Here is a 22,975-nt window from a genome sequence, read left to right on the forward strand (position 1 = left end):
ATTTCCTGGTAGTTTTAGATTCAACTCAAATGTCACTTTCTAGGGAAAAGATACATTAAAGCAATGATGTCATTTTTTAAACATTTTGTTTTACCATTTTGCCTGCAACCCCAATATGAGATACATTTGTATCATGCCAGTGTGTACACATACACACGAAATTGAAATAGATGTTGCAAATGAAAATTTCCTTACCACCTATAATATATTCTGGTGTGTGTGTGTGTGTGTGTGTGTGTGTGTGTGTGTGTAGACTAAGTCTCACTCTGTAGCTCAGGCTGATCTGGAAATCACTATGTAGCACCCAGACTGGGCTTTAAAGTGGCAATCCCCCTATTTCTGCCTTCCAAGTGCTGAAATAACAGGCCTAATTGATTTGTTTTCCTACTCTATATTATCAAAAAGAGAAGGTTGCATATACTACATAATAAGATAAAAGGGAAGAAGAAAAAGATAGAAGGGAGGAAAGAAGAGAAAGGGAGGAAGGAAGGAATAGGAAAGAACAGTGAGGGAGAGAGTTTGATCACATCTGCGAAGTCAATTCAGTAATCTATAGTTTAACTTGAATAGCAAAGTGCTGGGGCGCCCTTCAACTATGATGCATCCATTGCTACCTTTGCTGGCTCTACTGGCAATGACATTTCACATTCTGGACTCTTTTTTATGATTTATTTAGCTTTATTTTTATGTGCATTGGTGTGAAGGTGTCAGATCCCCTAGAACTGGATTTTCAGACAGTTGTGAGCTGCCATGTGGGCGCTGGGATTTGAACTTCGGTCCTCAAGAAGAGCAGTCAGTGCTCTTAACCTCTGAGCCATCTCTCCAGCCCCTACATTCTGGACTCTTAATAGGACCAAGGTCTCTCACTGTACTTGTCCAGCAGGAGACCTCTGCTAGGGAAGCCAATGGATTATCATCATATGCTAAATTAGTGGCTTGATTTCAGGTTCAAAAATTTCTTTTCCAGAGAGAAACCCTTTTTCCCACATGCATGGTAATCAGATCACTGGATAGGTAGATGGAAGGTGCATGGGGGAGGTAGTGAGTGTGTAGCTGCATTTCACACACACACACACACACCACATTTAAACTCTCTTTACTGTCCCTACCAGTGCACACACATTCAATTTTCTTGCTGGTCAGTGGTGAATACACAGAGAAACCCTGTCTCAAAAAAACAAAACAAGCTGGGCAGTGGTGCACACACCTTTAATTCCAGCACTCGGGAGGCAGAAGCAGGCAGATCTTTGTGAGTTCGAGGCCAGACTGGTCTACATGAGCTAGTTCCAGGACAGACTCCAAAGCCACAGAGAAACCCTGTCTTGAAAAACAAACAAAAAGGAAACAAATAAACATTTTTTCCTGTGTTAAATAAATGTTTTCATGTAATCTTTTCTTTACAATAAGGGTGGGGTCCAGATTGAACCCAGAATTTAATGCACGCTAGCCAAGTAATCTACTATCAAGATAACTACATCCCAAGCTCCCATTCTTTTTTTTTTTTTTTTTTTTGAGACACGGTTTCTCTGTGTAACAGTCCTAGCTGTCCTGGAACTAGCTCTTGTAGACCAGGCTGGCCTCGAACTCACAGAGATCCACCTGCCTCTGCCTCCCGAGTGCTGGGATTAAAGGCGTGAGCCACCACTGTCCAGCTCCCCAGCTTTCTTTTGGTTTTGAGACAGGGTGTTATTATGTTACCTAGGTGGCTTTGAATTCACCCTGTAGCTCAGGCAGGCCTTGAACTTTCAATTCTCAAACATCAGAATCCTAAGTGCTGAGTGGGATTTCAGGACCAATAATTTTCTTATTCTTAGAATAGGCCACTTGCAAGATTTTCCCTCATTAGCCACACCTGCCAATGGCTACTCCTTCCCAGGAAGAACTTTCCAGATACTCACAGAATGCCTTGCACACATCCTTCTAGTCCCTCTGACAAATTCTGACTGAGGTACTTCTTGGGGAAACTATTTACATGAATCACTCAACTCGGGACTATTGCAAAAGCCTCTTTCGACTCTGGGGTCTTGATTCTTCTGCTGAATGACAGAGAAGGGAGCTACACTGCAAAGGGGCTAGACTTAAGCTCCAGGTGTGTGCAAGAAAACCACAGTTCAGTTTCCTGGTAACATCTGTGATTGGATTTTATAGTAGGGTAGTGGGGGGATTAAGAGGCAGAATGCTGAGGCAGGTGCAGAGGGTGCTCCTTAGGGAGAAGGCAAACCTAAAATTCCTTGACCTCATAAGGAAGCAGCTTGATTCTGTATGGGGGGGCATAGGGGAGTACTGAGCAATCACTCTGTATGCAGAGGCCTCTGGGAGAGGGGCCAGCACGGGGTGGGGGGGGGGTGCTGGGAAATCTGATTTTGCCAAAACTAAAAAAAAAAAAATTCATGAAGCAGCCTCTGAATGGGCAGAATGTCTCTCACACACACTCCTGTCTCTCCCTAAAATAGTATCTTTTCCAGGGATTCATACAGCTCCATTTCCAGGGACAGAGGAGGGCACTGTCTTTTAGCTCCATCCAAGAGCAACTCTACTTCATTAACGACATTTTATGTGGTCAAAATGGGGCTCCATCTCCTCACCATTACCTATCTTAAAATCCCATAAAGAATTGGCCTGTGACCTTCACCAAAGTGCCATCAAGCCAGTCTAGAACTCACCAGAGTACTCTCTATCACTACTATTTAAGACAGTGGTTCTCAACATGTGGGTCTTGACCCCTTTAACAAACCCCTATCTCCGAAAATGTTTACATTAAGATTCATAACAAGCCGGGCGGTGGTGGCACACGCCTTTAATCCCAGCACTTGGGAGGCACAGACAGGCAGATCTCTGTGAGTTCGAGACCAACCTGGTCTACAAGAGCTAGTTCCAGGACAGGAACCAAAAAGCTACGGAGAAACCCTGTCTCGAAAAAAATCAAAAAAAAAAAAAAAGATTCAGGCTGGAGAGATGGTTCAGTGGTTAAGAGCATTGCCTGCTCTTCCAAGGGTCCTGAGTTCAATTCCCAGCAACCACATGGTGGCTCACAACCATCTGTAATGAGATATGGTGCCCTCTTCTGGCCTGCAGGCATACACACAGACAGAACATTGTATACATAATAAATAAAATAAATAAATATTTAAAAAAATGATTCGTAACAGTAGCAAAATTACAGATAGGAAGCAGCTGTGAAAATAATTTTATGGTTGTGGGGAGTCACCACAACATGAGGAACTGTATTAAAGGTGTTCTAATTTATTTTAAAATGCCAAGAAGAGAACCCATACTATGGGTTCACATGGGAGGTTTATAGGAAGAGGACAGAGAAAGGGTAAAAAGGGGGACTGAGAAGGGAACAGAGAGGGTGGCAGAGACCAGTCCCTGGGGACAAGAGTCGTGGGAGGAAAAAGAAAGAGGGAGAGGAAGAAACAGAAAGAGAAGGGAGGTGGGCAAGGCCCACCTTTTAAAAGGGAATGTAGCAACAGGCGGTGGTGGTGGCACACGCCTTTAATCCAAGCACTTGGGAGGAAGAGGCAGGCGGATCTCTGTGAGTTCGAGGCCAGCCTGGTCTACAAGAGCTAGTTCCAGGTGTTAAAGGTACAGAAAACACCCTGTCCTGAAAAACCAAAGGGGGGGGATGTAGCAAATGTGCACAGGAGGTGCTTTTAGTGGCTGCAGCTGAGTATGTCTCATGTCAGGACCCCAAGGGCAGGCCAGGACAGATGTCTGAATACTAACAAAAGGGTTTCAGCATTAGGAAAGTTGAGAACCACTGATTTAAGTGATCAGGCAGCCCAGGCACCTTTTCTGCATGTACCCTTCCTTCTAGGTCTGCCTAAGAAGGGGTAGGCAACCTAGTCCCAGATGACTTTGTATAGAATATAATGGTCATGGTCAGTCTCGAGACAACCTTTGTATGATACAGATCCTTAGTAAGATTCCTTAGCCCATTCCCATGGTTTGTACCCTGATGGCCTCCAAGGTCATACCAAACTTTGGGGGTTATTCTACTCTGCCACTCAAGAACTCTCCTCCAGAATTCCTCAGGGCCCCAGGAGGATGGAATTGTGGGTTAGGCAGGTACGAGGTGTGCCGGGCTAGAGGCATCACAAAGGCGGGTGCCCTCGGATTTTGCCCATTGGCATGCCCTGGGCCTTTGGAAGACTGCTTGGTCCTGCAGTGCTGGCAGCCTCCTGGCTCAGCTGTTTGCCCCATTTCCTTCCGGATGGAACTAGGGGCCATAAAAGAAGAAGGTGGGAATGGGCTGGTGCAGATGCGCAGGCCAGGACCATGGAGACTGGAAAGACCAGCGGAGACAGGTGGGGTGGACCAGGGGTCTGCGGGTGGCTAAGTTAGGTGATGAGAGCACTGAATGGCAGCCATTTCTCGGCACTAGTGCGCATAACACAAAGAGCTCGCAGCATCACCAGGCGCTCTGGAAGGGTTCGCTCTTAGGATTGGACTCTTCGCATTGCTGTGGACCAGACTGCAGCTGAGGACCTTAGGCGCTAGAGCACTGGGGAACAAAATCAGTGATAAAGGCATGTGAGATCCCACAGTCCCCCAACCACAGGCTGGTTTTGGCCAGCTGGGAACAAGCACTTCCCACTCCCCTAGTAGGTCTAGCTCTAACACATGCTCTAATGACGACATCTAACCCCGCCCCTCAGCAGCCGGGTTCCCAGAGCTACTCTCCTTAGTTGCCCCTCGGGCTCTCCGACAGGCCCCGCCCACTTCCTGTTCTAGCCAATCCCACACAAGTGTGATGTTTCCTCTCGCCAGCCCCGCCTGTTCCCTCTGCCAGACCGGTTTGTACCGGCCATTCTGGCGGGTTTGATTCTGCCTTGAGCAGCGCGCGCAATCCGCGTAGTCGCGACTGTGACGCAAATGTGACGGAGGCGTGACGCGACCACAGTCGCTTCTGAGGCACTGGCGCTTCCTCTACCACGCAGGGAGCTGTCTTTTTGGGCTGTGTTCGTAGGCCTGGGCTGCCCCCTACGTTCGACACCGTCTCCCAGTTCCGGTCGTGTCTGCCATGGACGACTATGCGGTTTTGTCCGACACGGAGCTGGCCGCCGTCCTACGCCAGTACAACATCCCGCATGGGCCTATCGTGGGTATGCGGCAGCCGGTGGCGCGCAGAACCTCTCCTAGGCCCCGCTTTCCTGTGCTCCTCCCAGAGCGTTTTTCCCCACCTCCTCGTCCCCTCCCCGTATATCCCGGCGCTCTCGGGGTGCTCGGCTCGCACCCCCTGACCGCCTCACACCTTGTGTCTGGCCAGGCTCCACTCGCAAGCTCTACGAAAAGAAAATCTTTGAGTATGAGACACAGAGACGGAGGCTCTCGCCCCCCAACTCATCATCATCTTCATTCTCCTATCGATTCTCAGGTGAGGCCCCCGCCGCAGAGCCCCGTTGAGCTGCTTGGGGGGCACAAGGCTTGGGAAGGGAGGGTGTGGCTGAAGCAACGGAGGAAGTAGGGGGAAGCCTGGAGAGCTAATGGTCTGTACCTCCCCCTTAATGCAGACTTGGATTCAGCTTCAGTGGACTCAGACATGTACGATCTGCCCAAAAAAGAGGACGCCTTACTTTACCAGAGCAAGGGTAAGACAGGTGTGGGGTGGGCACTGATGTGTTTACCCCGTACTTCAGGGATTTGGGCACATTAAAAATCGTCAGACTTCACTCCCTCGTACTAGTTCTCAGTGGCTTTAGAGTGGAGAAACTAGGACGGCACATACACAGAATTTGGGGCTATGAGGCCAGGTAAGGGACACCACTTTCTCCTCTACCACTGTTTTCCTTCCCAAGACTATAATGACGACTACTATGAGGAGAGTTACTTGACTACCAGGACATATGGGGAGCCCGAGTCTGTGGGCATGTCCAAGAGCTTCCGCCAGCCGGGGACCTCACTGGCAGATACTCACGCCTTTCATCACCAGGTGAGTTGGCTGGCAAGCATACCTGGGTGTAGTCTGAGGGGGATCCTAGCTAGGTCTGGAAAAGTCCAAGGAAATATTAGGTGCAGAGAGTGGTCCTTAAGCCTTTAAACAGAGCTAGGGTCGGCATATAGCTGTTGGGTCAAAAGTTCTACTTTGGGGCCTTCAAAACTATTGATTTGGGGGTGGACATGAAGCTCAGTGGAGTACCACTTACCTATGGTTCCATCTCCACCAGTACACAAACTGTTTAAGATTTAATTACTTTGCTGGGCAGTGGTAGTGCACACCTTTAATCCCAGCATTTGAGAGGCAGAGGCAGGTGGATCTCTGAGCTTGAGGCCAGCCTGGTCTACAGCGCAGGTTCCAGATCAGCCAGGGCTACACAGAGAAACTCTTGTCTCAAAACACCAAAAAATTACTTTGTTACATTTATATGTCTGTGGTAGTCTACATGAGTGCTGGTGCATGCAAAGGCCAAAGGTGTTGGGTTCCTCCTAGAGCTGGAGGCACTCATCAGGCAGTTTACAAACTTTTTTGATCAGAGTACATGTAGCTAGCATTCCCTGCACTCTAGTCTGGGATCGAGACTATTGGGGAATAAAAGGACAGAGTTGACAGAGATAGTCACTGAGTGGCAAGGTCCCACAGATAAAAAGGTCACAGACCCACCAGAATGATTTTAAAGAAAGGGGGCAATGGTCTGGCTTCTAGGGTGGCCAGAGACATTTGTGGGAAAACACCCTTCTCCCAGATCCTAACCTCTACTGTCCTATAGGTGCGTGATGATATTTTCTCTTCTTCAGAAGAGGAGGGCAAGGATAGGTGAGTAGTGAATACACATTGGGACAGGGACAGATTTGGGACTCAGGCTCTCCTGCCCACCTGTTCCCTTCTTTTGCCACAGGGAACGCCCCATCTATGGCCGAGACAGTGCCTACCAAAGCATCGCACACTACCGTCCCATTTCCAATGTCTCCAGGAGCTCCCTGGGCTTATCCTATTATCCTACATCCTCCACCTCTTCTGTGTCCTCCTCTTCATCTTCTCCCACTTCGTGGCTTGCCCGACGTGCCATCAGGCCAGAAAAGCAGGCCCCTGTTGCTGCTTTGGGCCAGGATCGCCACGTTCCACTCTGGGGTCAGCTATTGCTCTTCCTGGTCTTTGCTGCTTTTCTGCTCTTTGTTTACTACTCCATACAAGCTGAAGAAGGCAACCCTTTCTGGATGGATCCCTGAGGGTATTGGTTTCAGAGAAGCTCTTACTTAACAAACAAGTTTTGGCTAATTGCCTTAGCAGTGTTTGCTGGGGGTGGGGTGGGTGGGGGCTTTTTGTGTCTTCTAGTTAAGGGGTTCAGGACCTAGCCTAGCGCAGTGCTTATCTCCCACCTCCTCCTGCCTAGGAAGCAGCAAATGCAGTCCTTCCACAGCCCAGTGGGCCCACAGGTACCTTCCTCTGGAGCTTCCTAGCCCTATGGCCTCTGACCCTTAGGGCTCTGGGAGATAAGACTTCAATTCTTTAGAGGAAAAGTTGGTCGTGGCAGTGGTAGTTGTTATGCATGCCTGTTTGTTGTCACCTTTTCAGGGTGTGTTAACCAAAGCCACCCTGGCTTTGTTTTCGTGGACACAATAAAAAAAAATAAAATAAAAAAAAGACACTTTTATTTTTACTTTGTTGGCTCTTCCTACTGGGATGGGAGCTGGGCAGCCATGGTACAGGTGTTTCATCATAGATCTCGAAGAACACTATGGCTTTTCCCTTTGGTTGTGCATTTTACTTTGGTCTTGTGGAAGGGACCAAATGCTACCCAAAGATAAAAGTCTGGTTTGGTTTTGGGTTTTATTTCTGAGCTCACTCCCTGAAGCACTTATAACTACTTACAGAAATAACTCCCATGTAACCAAATGTGCCCATGGTAAATGTAGGCAAAACTGCATGTATGATGATACACACAGGCATTTTACCCAGGAGAGGTTCATGCCAATATCTGAGGCTACAAGGTTAGAAAAGAAATAAGGCATCTTGCCAGTGGATTGTTACTCAGCCCCTGGGATTGATGGTCATTTAATGACATGGGGGTAAATTCAAGACTACAGTGTTCCTGTGAGTATCCTAATTCTTTGCCTGTTTATTCTTGCTCAGTTTCCAGGTTTTCTGTGCTAGATATAACATAATATTAAAAAGTTTTTATCCAGGGATAGTGGTACACATTTGGGAGGCAGAGACAGGAGGATCTCTTTGAATTCAAGGCTACCCGGATCCACATATCACAGTTTGAGAACAGAATCTCAAAATGAAAATTTAAAAAAAAAAATCAAATCCTGGGCTGCAGAGATAATGCTTAGTGGTTAAGAGCACTGGTTGCTCTTCCTAAGGATGCAGGTTCAATTCCCAGCATTTGCATGGTGGTTCACAAACTGTGACTCTAGTTCCCAGGGAGCTGATACCCTCTTCTGATTTCTGTGGGTAAAAGACATACATGTTATGTACAGACAGATGAGAGCAAAAGTCATGCATGTATTTTCTTTTTAGTATTTAAAAAATAAGGGGCTGGAGAGATGGCTCAGAGGTTAAGAGCACTGACTATTCTTCCAGAGGTCCTAAGTTCAATTCCCAGCAACCATATGGTGGCTCACAACCATCCGGAATGAGATCTGGTGCCCTCTTCTGGCCTGCAAGGATACATATGGGCAGACCACTGTATACATAATAAATCTAAGAACAAAATAAAATAATTATTTAAAAAAATAAAAATCAACCAGAAACCCAAGATTCTGGCATTTTTAAAAGTTCATTTGTCCTGTCATCTCTCTCTTTTGTTAATACAATTTTTTTGTACTGTTTTTCAAGACAGGGTTTCTATATCTTTTTTTTTTTCTTTTGGTTTTTCGAGACAGGGTTTTTCAGCAGCTTTGGAGCCAGTCCTGGAACTAGTTCTTGTAGACCAGGCTGGTCTCAAACTCACAGAGATTCTCCTGCCTCTGCCTCGCGAGTGCTGGGATTAAAGGGTGCGCCACCACCGCCCGGCTCAAGACATGGTTTCTGTGTAGCCCTGGCTGTCTTGGAACTTTTACTATAGATCCGGCTGGCTTCAAACTTAAAGATCCATCTGCCTCTGCCTCCTGAGTGTTGGAATTAAAGGTATGTACCACCACTGCCTGGCTTAACATTTTTACTAATTGAGAAGTTTTGTACATTTATAGAACATTTTTACCATTTTCTCCCCCAGGTAACCTCTATCTAACCCATTTAGAGTTGCTTGTATGTTCATTTAGGGCTGACCACTTATACTGGCTGGTTTAATGTCAACATGACACAAGCTAAAGCAATTAGACAGTTGAGGATTGCCACCATGAGATCCAGCTGTAAGGCATTTTCTCAGTTATCAATGGAGGAGGGCCCAGCCCATGGTAGGTGGGCTATTCCTGAGTGTCATGGATTCTATAAGAAAATAGGTTGAATGGGGTTGAGGATTTAGCTCAGTGGTAGAGCGCTTGCCTAGCAAGGCGCAAGGCCCTGGGTTCGGTTCTCAGCTTCAGAAAAAAAAAAAAAGAAAGAAAATAGGTTGAAGCCAGGTGGTGGTGGCTCATGTCTTTAATCCCAGCAATCGGGGAGGCAGATTTCTGTGAGTTCCAGGACAGCCATAGATACCAGAGAAACCCTGTCTCGAAAAAACCAAAAAAAGAAAAAAACGGGTTGACCAAGCCAGTAACCAGCATCCCTCCATGGCCTCTGCATCAATCAGCTCCTGCCTCCAGAATACTGCCTTGCTTGAGTTCCTGTCCTAACTTCCTTTGGTGTTGAACAGCAATGTGAAAGTGTAAGCTAAATAAACTCCTCCCCAACTTGCTTTTTGGTCATGGTGTTAAGTTGCAGCAACAGAAACCCTAACTAAGACACCACTTGTGATTGGTAAACCTATCAAAGAAAAAGAAAAACCTATCAGGAAGCTTGTACCTGAAGAAAACTGATTTTCCTTCTCTTAGCAGACATTGATTGCCTATAGTTGTTCACCTATGGATGGGACCTTGTGAATTTTCCCTCATCCACACTCTCATGTCAAGTGGAGTTTTCATTATATAAGTCTTTTTTTTGTGAGGCAGGGTTTCTTCACAGGCTTTAGAGCCTGTCCTGGAACTCACTGTAGATAAGGCTGGCCTTGAACACTGTCTGTCTCCCAAATGCCGGGATTAAAAGCATGTACCACCACCACCACCCTGCTATACAGATCTTATTTAACCAACCATATCTTATTTTTTTCAGTTTTGTGCTTCACGTGTTTTACTCATTCTTTCCCCTTCCCCCCAACTCTTCTCATATCCGCCCCCCTTCCCTACCCACCCAACTTAGTCTTAAAAACCTTCCAAGGCTGGGCCGTGGTGGCACACACCTTTAATCTAAGCACTTGGGAGGCAGAGGCTGGCGGACCTCTGTGAGTTCAAGGCCAGCCTGGTCTACAAGAACTAGTTCCAGGACAGGCTCCATAGCTACAGAAAAACCCTGTCTTGGAAAAACAAGAAAGGAAGGAGGGAGGGAGGAAAGAAAAAGAAAGAAAACCTTCCAGGTCAATTTATGCTGCTCAAATATTCTTGAATGTCTTCCAATTTAGGCAAAACTGTCTCCCTCTCCTAGAAGATTTCAATTCTTATTCAATCCATAACTAGGAGTGGGATTGTATGGCCAACTCCCCTCTCCATGCTGAGATTTGTTGTTTTCTCGTCTTTTATTTTGGTGGTGGTGGTGGTGTTTTTGAGACAGGGTTTCTCTGTATAGTCTTAGCTGTCCTAGAACGCTCCCAGTAGACCAGGCTGGCCTGGAACTCAAGGATCTGCCTGCCTCTGCCTCTCGAGTGTTGGGACTATAGGCATGAGCCAATATGGGTATGCTAAGACTTGGAAGGTAAAAACAGCATAAGGAGTTCAAGGCCAGTCTGGGCTACATGAGACCCTCCTCAAAAGCAGGGAGGGGGCTAGAGAGGTGGTTCAGTAGTTAGGAGTACTAGCTGCTCTTCCAGAGGACCTGGGTTCAATTCCCAGAACCCACAAGACAGCTCACAACTGTAAATCAAGTTCCAGGGAATCAACACCTCACACAGATATAACATGCAAGCAAAACTCCAATTCACATTTAAAAAAATAACTTATTTCAGAAAAAAGAAAAGTGGACAAGATGACTTAGGGTAAAAGTGCTTTCAGTGAAAGTCTGACAACCTCAGTAAACACACAATAAAATTTGAATTAAAAAACAGCCAGGCAGTGGTGGTGTACACCTTTAATCCCAGCACAGGAGGCAGAGGCAGGCAAATTTAAATTCAGAACCAGCCTGGTCTACAAAACAAATTCCAGGACAGCCAGAGCTACACAAAGAAACCATGTCTTAAAAAAATCCAGAGTAGAATGTCACTCACTGCCCTGCATGCCTGGCTCCATGCTGCCAACAGGGAAGGAAGGTGCACTGGCAAGCACAAATTCCCCATGGGCAGTAGGAAATAGAAGTCCAGCCAAGGGTGGGGTCATGGCTTCAGTTCTTGCCCGGCTTGTTCCTTGTCCAGCTTCTCATCTGGCATAGCAACCACACAGTATTTGCATATGCATCCTGGGATCTTAGCTGTCTTGAGCCACAGGATGACCCTCACCACCTGTTCCTGGGCTGGAGAGATTGCTCAGTGGTTAACAGCACTGGCTGCTTTTGTAGAGGACCCAGGTTCATATTTCCAGCATCCATTGATGGCTCACAGACAACTGACTATAAGTCAAGTTCCAGGGAATCCAGTGTTCTCTTCTGACTTCTTTCAGCACCGGGCATGCATGTAGTACACAGATAGACATGAAGTCAAACCATTCCTAGCCATAATTTTTTTAAATACTGTATGAGGATAGCACAGTATGTAAGGACAGTCGCCACCAATCCTAACAATGAGAATAAACTCTTGCAAGTTGTCCTCTGACCTCCACATGAAAGCCATGACACATGTGTGTCCATAGACATGCATAAATAAATAATACATTTTTTAGCCAGGCAATGGTGGTGCATGACTTTAATACCAGCACCCTGGAGGAAGAGGCAGGCAGATCTGAGTTCAAGGCCAGCCTGATCTACAGAACTCCAGGACAGAACTACACATAGAAACCTTGTCTCAAAAAAAAGTATATATATTATAAACATTTTAAAATGATAATAGGGCCAATCTTGGTGGTACACACTTTTAATCGCAGTACTGGAGAGGCATGGGTAGGGGATTCCCTGAATTCAAGGCCAGGCAGGGCTACATAGTAAAACACTGCCTCAAAAAATAATATATGGGATCTGGAGAAATGAAGACAGGTTCAGTTCCGACATCCATATCTTACAGCTCATAACACCTGTAACTCCAGTACCAGGGTATCTGTCACTCTCTTATGGCCTCCATAGGTATCTGCATGCATGTGATATGCACACACACAAACTATATAGGCTGGGTGGTGGTGTCCCAGCACTAAGGGGGCAGAGGCAGACAGATCTCTGTGAGAGAGAAACCGTGTCTTGAAAAAACCTTAAAAAAAAGTGCAAGATTTGTCTGGCCCTATATAATGAGCTCCAGGCCAGCCAGAGCTACAAAGCAAGACTAGTTAAAAATAATTTAAAAACTGGGTATAGTGGTGTACAATTTTAATCCCAGCATTTCCAGGGGACTAGACATCGTCTTCTGACCTCCTTAGTCACTCAGTGTACATACATCCATGCAGGCAAAACAAACACATAAAACAAAAATAAATCTTTTTTAAAAATAATTTATCTTTATTTTATGTACATTGGTGTTTTGCCTGTATGTATCTATGTGAGAGTGTAGGATTTCCTGGAACTGGAGTTGCAGATAATTGTGAACTGCTATGTGGGTGCTGGGAACTGAACTAGGATCCTCTGGAAGAGCGGCCAGTGCTCTTAACCACTGGACTGTCTCTCCAGCCCCAAGACTTTTTTTTTCTTTGGTTTTTCGATATAGGGTTTCTCTGTGGTTTTGGAGCCTGTCCTGGAACTAGCTCTTGTAGACCAGGCTGGTCTCGAACTCACATAGATCCACCTGCCTCTGCCTCCCAAGTGTTAAAACTGTGTTTATTTAGCCAGGCGGTGGTGTTTATTTTAAAAATACTTTACTTTAAAAAAAAGTGTGTTTATTTTTTAAAAAAAAAAAGTAGCATGATGGCACATACCTTTAATCTCAGCACTCAGGAGGCAGAGGCAGGCAGATCTCTGAGTTCCATATTAGCCTGATCTACATATTTATTGAGTTTCAGGACAGCTAGAGCTACATAGGGAAAATGTCTCAAAAAGGTGTGTTTATTTCTGTATCTTTTATATATGAGTGCTCTGTCTGCATGTCACAAGAGAGTATCAGATTCAATTATAGATGGTGGTGACTCACCATTCGTGTACTGGGAATGAACTCAGGAACTCTAAGAAAAACCAGTGTTCTTAACCTCTGAGCCATCTCTCTTTAAGACAATAAGTATGGGGTTGGGGATTTCACTCAGCGGTAGAACACTTGCCAAGCAAGCACAAGGACCTAAATTTGGTCCTTAGCTATGGAAAAATAAACATAGGATGGGGATGTAGTTGGTAGAGTGCTTGCCTAGTATGCATGAAGCCCTGGTTTGGATCCCCAGCACTACATTAGCTTAGTGTAGTGGTTCACAGGGTGATCACAACATTCCAGAGATAAAGTCATAAGAATCAGAACTGCAAGGTCATTCTCAGGTATATTAGTGAATCCTAGTCCAGCCTAGGTGTTCAGGAGACAGTCTCAGAAAAAGAACTGATGCAGAAAAACATGAGCCAGCTAGACATGGTGGTATGGTGCATGCAACCCTAGCATTCTAGATGTGGAAATGGGGGTGGCAAGGTAGAGGCCAGACTGGGCAACTCAATGAGACCCTTGTGCAATGCTTCCCCCAAGAAGGATGAGCTATGAGCTGTGTATCAGGTTTTCTTTTAGGCCACCCACCAACCAGCTCCCAAACCATGACATGGAGACTTCTTATTAGTTATGAATGCTTGGCCTTATGCTTCTTATTAACTCTTTCTTACATCTTATATTAGCCTGTTATTCTTGTCTGTGTTAGCCATGTGGCTTGGTACCTTTTCGGCAAGCAGTCACATTTTGCTTGCTCTGTGTCTGACTTCCTCTGTGTCTCGGTGATAACTGCAGACTGACTCTTTCTCTTCCCAGAATTCGCCTGTTCTCATCTTCTCACCTCTACTTCCTGCCTGGTCACCCCACCTATATATACTTCCTGCCTACCTACTGGCCAATCAGCATTTTATTAAAATACAATTGACAGGTTACAGACCATTGTCCCACAGCATGCTTTGGAGCTTTTTACCTTTTCTTTCTTTCTTTCTTTCTTTCTTTCTTTCTTTCTTTCTTTCTTTCTTTCTTTCTTTCTTTCTTTCTTCCTGTATCTATCTGTTTTATTTTCACTGCTTCTCGTGTCTAGCTGGCTGACAGCTAGCTGGCTTCTGGCCCTGGTGGGTCCCTCTCTTTTTCCCTCATTTTTTCCTCTCCTATCCTATTTATTCCCTCTGCCCACCAGCCCTGCCTGTCCCTCTTCTGCCTAACTATTGGGCATTCAGCTTTTTATTAGACCTATCAGGTACCTTAGGTTGGAAAGGTGAAACAGCAACACACCTTTACATAATTAAATGCAGCACAAATATACCTTTATATCATTAACAAAGGCAGCATAAACAAATGCAACACACCTTTACAGAGTTAAATATTCCACAGCATATACAAATGTAACACATCTTTATATAGTTAAAATAATATTCCACAACAGAGCTGGGCAGTGGTGGCTCATGCCTTTAATCATAGCACTCAGGAAGCAGAGGCAGGTGAATCTCTGAGTATGAGGCCAGCCTGGTCTACAGAGAGTTTTGGGACAGCCAGGGCTGCACAGAGAAACCCTGTGTCAGGGGAAAGAAAGAATGAAATATTTCTATTTTTACCACTCATAGCCTAAATCTCTCTTGTTTGTCGTAAACCATTTCCACCTGACTGCTTCCCCAGCACCTCACCACTGCTGTCTATGACCCAGGTTACTGCCTTCTGCTCCTTACAGTGCAAAAGGTTGAAGTCTGGCCCTACCTGCTGGGTGATCCATTGTAGGTGGTGAACATGCTGCTTACTTATAGATCAGTACTAAGGATGTAAAAGTTTTGTCAAGGATTCTGTACATGGGGTGTCAAAATAAGCAGACCAATTCCCAAAAGCACCTTCGAAGGACATGACAGCATCCTGCTTCATCAACTGCTCACACAAAACACTGAGAAGGGACTACATGCTTGGGATAGCTATTGGACTGCATCTGATTTGATTAGAACCAGGCAGAAGTAGATGGGGTATAATACCTGGGACCTGTGGTTGTATCAAGGTTAGCCTCCCAAAGCTATGAGGCAGTCAGTGGTGAGAGAAGGGACCACACAAGGAAGGAATCTAGGTTCTGAAAAGCCCAAGGATAGGGAACATTGTCAGGGTTTGGAACAAAAGGTTCCCCCTCTACCTCAGGTCTCAAATCTGTTGCAAGTATGGCGTGCATAACAGCTCTGTATGTATCTATGTGTCAATTTCATATTTTCTGGCATTGAGTATGAAAAGGAAGAGTGACCTTAATATGTCAAACTCTCCCAATTTTTATTCACTCATTAATTAATTTAAGGGTTCCTAGGTTCATCCGTGGCCAAGGATCTAATAGAAAGTCCCCAGAGGCTAAAAAAAATGGCTCAGGGGTTAAGAGCACTGACTAATCTTCCAAAGGACCTGGGTTCTGTAGTTGGTTGTTTTATTACCCTTTAACTCTTTGCTCTTTTGGGGGGCCCACTATCCAGGTCCCAAATAAACACATAGAAGCTTATTATTACTTATAAAAGCCCAGCCTTAGCTTGGATTGTTTCTAGTCAGATTTTTCTTAAATTATCCTGTCTATCTTTTGCCTCTGGGTTTTTAATTTTCTCTATTTCTGTATATCTTTTCTTTCCTTCTTACTCCGTGGCTTGCTATGTAACTGGGTGACTGGCCCCTGGAGTCCTCTCCTTCTCTTCTTGTTCCTCCACTTCCTATAATGTTGTTCTCTTTCTATTTATTCTCTTTATTTTATGTGCATTGGTGTGAGGGTGTTGGATCCCCTAAAACTGGAGTTACAGACAGTTGTGAGCTGCCATGTGGGTGCTGAACCCCAGTCCTCTGGAAGAGCAGCCAGTACACTTAACTGCTGAGCTATTGCTTCAACCCCCTATCAGGTGTTTGAGAGGGGCAAAGAATCACAGCTTCACAGAGTTAAACAAATGTAGCATAAAAGAATACAACACATCTTTGCATCATTAAAACAAATGTTCCACAGTATAAACAAATGTAATACATCTTAAAATAATATTCCACAACAGGGTTCAGTTCACAGCACCTACATGGCTGCTCATAACCATCTGTTACTTCCATTCCAGGGAATCTGATGGTCTCTTCTGACCTCCACAGGTACTAGGCATGTACATAGTGCATATATATGCAGGCAAACATTTATGTGCATAAAAATTAAAATAATAAAAAGGGTTCCTGGGGACTTTGAGCCTTCTTTAAGACTCTCTAGCAACCTGCCTGGGCTTCTCTCAAATTCCTGAGGCCTCTCATTTTACTTTGGTCCTCAGCTTCCAAGGCTTCTACGAGCTATGAGGTTCCAACTCCATGCCTCATTGAATCTTAAGGGTTCTGGTGCCCCAGAAAAGCACATGAGTACCCAGACATGAACTAAGCATTGGGCCACCGACTTGTGATGACTTTATAGACCTCCAAGTGAAATAAAGGCTGCCAGCTCTGTAGAGCTCCAGAACCCACTCTCCAATACCTGAGTGGCAGCTGTGACTCTAACCCCTAAAAGTTTCCAAGGGTTCAGTTTACCAGTGGTCAAGACTTTTGAGGGATCTAAGACTTCTACACACACAAACACACCCCTCCCCACTCTCAGGACTCCAGTAGCTGAAGGAGACAGCAGGGTGTAGTTGCTCAAGTGTCAACAAGAGACTGTGCCAGACACTGATCAGCTTCCCAGTTCTCTCCCTCTATGACCATGAAAGTACAACCTATGCAAGTACGATGTGTATACAATCACCATGACTGTGTGCTAGACCCTGATGACCAGGGAAGAGTCTAACAGCTAGTGGGGGACATAGCAGAATTGACAGTGGGGGAAGACATCCAGGAAGGTCTGTATACTGTAGAGCAAGGCAAGCACAGTGTACATCTGATAGAGTGAACATATAAGAGAGGGCTAGCCGGGCTGGAGAGATGGCTCAGTGGTTAAAAGCACTGACTACTTTTCCAGAGGTCCTGAGTTCAATTCCCAGCAACCACATGGTGGCTACAACCACCTATAATGAGATCTGGTGCCCTCTTCTGGCCTACAGGCAGGATACTTGACTGACTGACTGACTGACTGACTGAATACATAATAAATAATTAAATAAATAAATAAATAAATCTTTTTTTAAAAAAAAAAAAAAAAAGAGAGAGAGGGTTAGCCAAAGGGTTGTTCTACCTGACTTCTACATGACAAAACCAGAAGAATCTGCGCTAGGAGAGCACCTACAAGACAGTGACAATTTGGCATCTGTTAATTTGTTTTAGATAGGGTCTCATGAACCTCAAGTTAGCCTCAAACTCATTGTATAGCCAAGAATGATCTAGAATTCCTGCTTTTCCTGATTCAATATTCAAGTACTGAGACTACAGATGTGTGTCATAATACTGAGAATATTAAGTGCTGGGGATGGCGTCCAGGGCTTTATGTCTTCTAGACAAGAACTATAAAAATTGGGCCACAAAAAAAATAAAAATAAAAAATAAATAAATAAAAATTGTGCCACATCCTGAGTTACCAGGATTTCTTCTGAAAAGAACCCAATGGTTGGCAGGCAATGGGACACTTAGAAAGGACAAAAATGGGACTAGATCATCACTTTTTACTTACTTTTTATGCTGGATCCATACCTTTTTTTTTGGAGGGGGGGTGTTTCGAGACAGGGTTTCTCTGTGGCTTTGGAGCCTGTCCTGGCACTAGCTCTTGTGGACCAGGCTGGTCTCGAACTCACAGAGATCCACCTATCTCTGCCTCCAGAGTGCTGTGATTAAAGGCGTGTACCAACACTACCTGGCTCTGGATCCAGACTTTCTAAACCTAGTACTAGCTTCATGGTCTGAGGATATCTGTTCACAGAAGGCACTGCCCAAGGGGCAGGCAGATGCAACTAGATACACTCCTTCCCTTCGTCCATTGGTATTATTGTTAAACAGCCAGGATAGAGAGGGGGGCCCAACATTCTAGGAGTCTCCAGAAGCTGCCCACCTGGACAGGGGAAGAGAGGTATCAAAGGCAAGTCCAAGGAGGTACAGCACTAACAGGCAGTTGACACAGCTTCCCCTCTACATAGCTATGTGGTGATACTTTGTTTGTGCTGTAACAAATGAAGCTTGCCTGAGGATCAGAGTGTGGAGCTAGTCACACTAGTTAGCCATAGAGGCTGGGCAGTGGTGGTGCACACCATTGATCCCAGTACTGGGAGGCAGATGGAGCTCTGTGAGTTCAAGGCCACCCTGGGCAACAAGAGATTGACTTAGTCTAAAAGAATAACAGCCAAGTGGTGGTGGCTCACACCTTTAATCCCAGCACTAAGGAGGAAGTGATATGGCTGGGCAGAGAAAGGAATAGAAGACGGGAGGAGACAGAAGCTCAGGATTCAGTCTGAGGTTTCATAGAGATGGCATTCAGTCTGAGTACTTGTAGGAACAGGATCGCCCCTTTGGTCTGAGGATTCAGTAGAGGTAAGAACTAGTGGCTGGCTGCTCTGCTTCTCTGAGCTTTCAGCATTAATCCTATATCTGACTAAGGGTTTTATTATTAAGACCAATACTATCCATGCTACATAGCTAGGACTCTGCATCCTGGAACAACCCCTGCTCCCTAATCACCCAGACAGAGTCTCTTAACCAGTCCTGGCACCAGTTCTTCCTACACAGGCCCACCTTTACATCCTCTTCTCAAGCCAAGGCCTGGCAGTTACTCAGGGGAGCCACTGACCACCAAGGCTGAATTGAGTTAAGCAGGGGTCCCCGTCTCCATGTCTCTACATCAGACACAGGGGGCTGAGATACCTGGGGCTGTAGACAGGGCAGAAGATGCCTGACTGGGGATGGGACTGGCTTCCGAGGACACCTGGTGAGAGGCTCCAGGCAGTGAACTGGAAGATACCTAGCCGGGGAGGCAAAAGGAAAAGAGATGGGTGCTCCATCCCAGCCGGGAGCCAGGCATATGACACCTGCAAGTATGCCTATCATCCTTAATGGATCCTTTTAAAAATAATTAACTGTTTTATGTGTATTAAGTGTCTGCCTGCATGGATTTGGTGCCTACAATAGCGAGAAGAGGGCATTTGATTGCCCGTGTCTGGAACTAGAGATAGTTACGAGCCACCATAACATGGATGCTCGGAACCAGTCAATTCCGGGTCTTGGGGAAGAACAGCAAGTCACAGCTGGACTGTCTCTCCAGTCCTATGCCTACCATTCTTTTTTTTAAATATTTATTTATTTATTATTTATACAGTATTCTGTCTGATTGTATGCCTGCAGGCCAGAAGAGGGCACCAGACCTCATTACAGATGGTTGTGAGCCACCATGTGGTTGCTGGGAATTGAACTCAGGACCTTTGGAAGAGCAGGCAATGCTCTTAACCGCTGAGCCATCTCTCCAGCCCCCAATGCCTACCATTCTTGACAGACCCAGCCACTCAGGAAATAAATACAGGAGGTCCCACAGGCTACCAGAAGAGGCAGGCAGGGTGCACAGTTGTGTCCACCTCAGCTGGTTCTGCAAGTCAGCCAGGCTGCATGGCCTAGAGTCTGCAGTGGGGTGGCGATACCTAACCACAACAGAGTCCATGCCCTGGCTCTGTTGGCCAACAGGTACGAGAAGCCAAGAGGTCAAGGGCACATGGCCATAGCCTTCCACAGCCTGACCTCCCTTCCACCCAGTGACACCACGAAGGGGACCAGGGGCTGATTGGCTCCAGCTGAAAGCAGGGCCCATAGACTGCAAGTTCAGGCTGGACTCAGGGCAGGGCGAGGCAGGGGGCAGGCCCAGCTGACCATTCCTCCTCCCTTAGTCAGCCTGACAGCCCAGACACTCTGCTCAACTCCCCCCCACCCCCATAAGGCAAGGGGGACAATGCCTTCGGTAGAGCGCCCCTCGGCAGTGGGGGCCACAGCACCTGTACTCCACCAAGAACTGGCCAGTAGTCTCTTGGGCTTCTAGAGAGCTGGCCCAGGCCAAGGGGGCAGGGTGGGAAAAGAGCAGAGGGGACAAGCAGCAGGTGACTGTGGGAATAATCCACAGAGGCCACAGACAAGACAGCTGCCGGGCAGGGATGAGGGCTGCAGACATCAGTGGAGGAGCAGCTTCAGACATGCATGTGGTGTGCTTACATATATACTGTAAAACACTCATACACAGAAAAATAACTGGCTGAGTGTAGTGGCACACGCCTTCAATCCCAACACCCTGGAAACATAGGCAGGTGGATGCTGTGAGATAGAGGCTAGCCTGACATACATAGCTTCAAGACAGCCAGGGTAACACAAATCTTTTCTCAAAAGATGTTTAATTGAAAAAGAGACTAAGGACTGGAGCGATGGCTCAGAGGTTAAGGGCACTCCCTGCCCCTCCAGAGGACCCAAGTTCAATTCCCAACAACCACATGGTGGCTCACAGCCATCTAGAATGAGACCTGGTGCCCTCTTCTGGCCTGCATGCATACATGGAGATATAATACTGTATACATAATAAATAAACAAATAAATAAGAGGGCCAGCAGTGGTGGCGCACGCCTTTAATCCCAGCACTAGGGAGGCAGAGGCAGGCGGATCTCTGTGAGTTCACCAGCCTGGTCTACAAGAGCTAGTGCCAGGACAGGCTCCAAAACCACAGAGAAACCCTGTCTTGAAAAACCAAAACAAAAAAAAAAAAAGCCAAAATAAATACATAAATGTTTAAAATAAACAAATAAATCAAAAAATAAACAAAGTGTTGGAGAACAGAAGTGCCATTCATGTAGAAGTCACTAATCTTGAGGGCTGGAGAGATGGCTCAGAGGTTAAGAGCACTGACTGCTCTTCTGGAGTCCTGAGTTCGATTCCCAGCAACCACATGATGGCTCACAACCATCTGTAATGAGATCTGGTGCCCAGAACACTGTATACATAATAAATAAATCTTTAAAAAGATACTAACCTTGAGGTTACTTGCCGCACAGCAGTTGGGAATCAGCAAAGGGCAGTCAGTCCATCCCGAGTAAGCCTAAAACAATGAAAGCCCAGAGGGAGTTGGAGAAGAATGACAAGTGAAAAGGGAAAGGGTCGACTACCTGTAGGTGACTGTGGGAGATGTCTCTTCCTACAGTGGTAAGATGCTAGGTTCAGTCAGGGTGTGGTGGCACATGCCTTTAATTCCAGTACTGTGGAAGCAGAAGCTGGTAGCTGTGTGAGTTTAATGACAGCTTGGTCAGGCCAGCCAAGGCCACAAATAGTGAGAACTATCTCAAGAAGAAAGAAAGAAAGAAAGAAAGAAAGAAAGAAAGAAAGAAAGAAAGAAAGAAAGAAAGAAAGAAAGAGAAAGAAAAGAGAGAGAAAGGAAGGAAGGAAGGAAGGAAAAAAAGAAAGATTCTCATTTATCCCCCTCCAGCTAAAGAACCAGTCACCTCCACAACTGCACAAATATCAATCAGGGAAAGGACTGACTGGACACAGCTGTCTTCAGGGGATAGATGGCAATGTTTGAGAATGGACTACTGTGCAGAAGCCTACAGGAACTCAGGGAAGCAATTTTGGAGAGAGGCAAAGGAAACCTACTAGTTCTGGGCTGGGGCTGGGACTCCTAAACATGTTGGGACAAGCTGGGCCTGTGTACTCAAAAGCTGCACTGAGAACTGTAGGGACAGAAGGCTCCTAGTTCCTTTACCTACCTTTACTTCTAGAAAAGGCAATGGCTTTCTTACAGTTACTGTTCCTATCATGTGTCCCCCCCCCCCCAGGTGACACTAGAGCCAGGAACTCAGAGTCTCAATGATTGATAGCCAGTCATGTGCTCCTGGGTCAGAACAGTATTCTCCTGGTGTCTCCCTGGATAGTAACCTTGTATGGGAAAGCAGTCAGTGGTTAGCTGCCAATCCTCCTAGACACACCCAAATGTACGTCTTGAACTCGTCATAGTGAAAGAAATGGTGTGCTACACTTTTTTTCTTTTGGAACCTTCAGCAAAGGAGTTCTGATGCCTCTACTGGGGCATGGCCCCAAGGCCCTCTAAATGGAAGTAATGGTCAAAGACAGTTTACAATCTCCTTGGGAACATAAGTTATCTTCCCTGAGAGTTTAGAGTGAGTGGGGGGGGGGGGGAGCCCAATTAGCGATGACGACCGCAGTTACCTACGGAGGCTTTTAGTTGGCCTCTTGAGAGCAACCAAGCACCTATCATGGTGCTCTTTGTGGGCTCTTCGGTGTAGGTAGAAGCGTTGTGGGTGGGTCTCCGGCTCCAACCTCCCTGCTGACAAAGGAACACAGAGTCCTAAGCTTGGCGCTTTGCGCCGTTTCCCGTAGCCTTGAGGAAAACCAGAACCAGTGATGATCTGCAGTCCCATAAACTAGAGAAAGAACATCTGCATGACAGCCCAGTTTCACTGAGAAAAACTCCTTTTTTCAAGTCTTAGTATGTTTTTAGAATATTAGTTACAGCAAAGTCGGCGAACGACTCCCCGCCCAAAATGGCCAAACGGAAGCTGGTTTCTCTTGCCTATGTGTCGAAACCCCATTCGCTAACGCGCAGCTCCCAATTCCGGTGTCCAGTCACCAACGCGTTCTGCGTAAGTTTAGGGCTGGCCTCGTACACATGCGCAAAGCATCGTTGCATCTATGATCCTGGCGTCTGATAGAGTGTCGACACCACCCAATGGCTGGGACTCTATGGTTACGCT

The 22,975-nt window shown here is 46.1% G+C and overlaps 1 protein-coding gene and 1 long non-coding RNA gene across 3 annotated transcripts; one reads left to right on the top strand and one right to left on the bottom strand.

Moving 5' to 3' along the window:
- Positions 1-4,782: 4,782 nt before the first annotated feature.
- Emd (emerin) lies at positions 4,783-7,598 on the top strand. 2 transcript variants are annotated; one of them, XM_050125086.1, is made up of 6 exons: positions 4,787-5,105; positions 5,270-5,377; positions 5,514-5,591; positions 5,799-5,932; positions 6,708-6,754; positions 6,837-7,598. In XM_050125086.1, exons 1-6 carry the CDS (start codon positions 5,024-5,026, stop codon positions 7,165-7,167), a joined length of 780 nt encoding a protein of 259 aa, XP_049981043.1. In that variant the 5' UTR covers positions 4,787-5,023; the 3' UTR covers positions 7,168-7,598. The 2 variants fall into 2 exon arrangements, with proteins under 2 accessions (XP_049981044.1, XP_049981043.1); XM_050125087.1 differs by lacking the exon at positions 6,708-6,754 and having other exon boundaries at positions 4,783-5,105.
- Positions 7,599-7,725: 127 nt separating this feature from the next.
- On the bottom strand, positions 7,726-22,839 carry LOC126490271 (uncharacterized). Its single transcript, XR_007589139.1, has 3 exons — positions 22,431-22,839; positions 21,241-21,306; positions 7,726-8,389 (listed from the first exon to the last, which is right to left on the bottom strand). It is a non-coding gene; the product is annotated as an uncharacterized lncRNA (long non-coding RNA).
- Positions 22,840-22,975: the final 136 nt, after the last annotated feature.

The sequence above is a fragment of the Alexandromys fortis genome, unplaced genomic scaffold, assembly GCF_014885135.2.
Source record: "Alexandromys fortis isolate MF-2015 unplaced genomic scaffold, M_Fortis_MF-2015_v1.1 scaffold_225, whole genome shotgun sequence".
Taxonomy (NCBI): domain Eukaryota; kingdom Metazoa; phylum Chordata; class Mammalia; order Rodentia; family Cricetidae; genus Alexandromys; species Alexandromys fortis.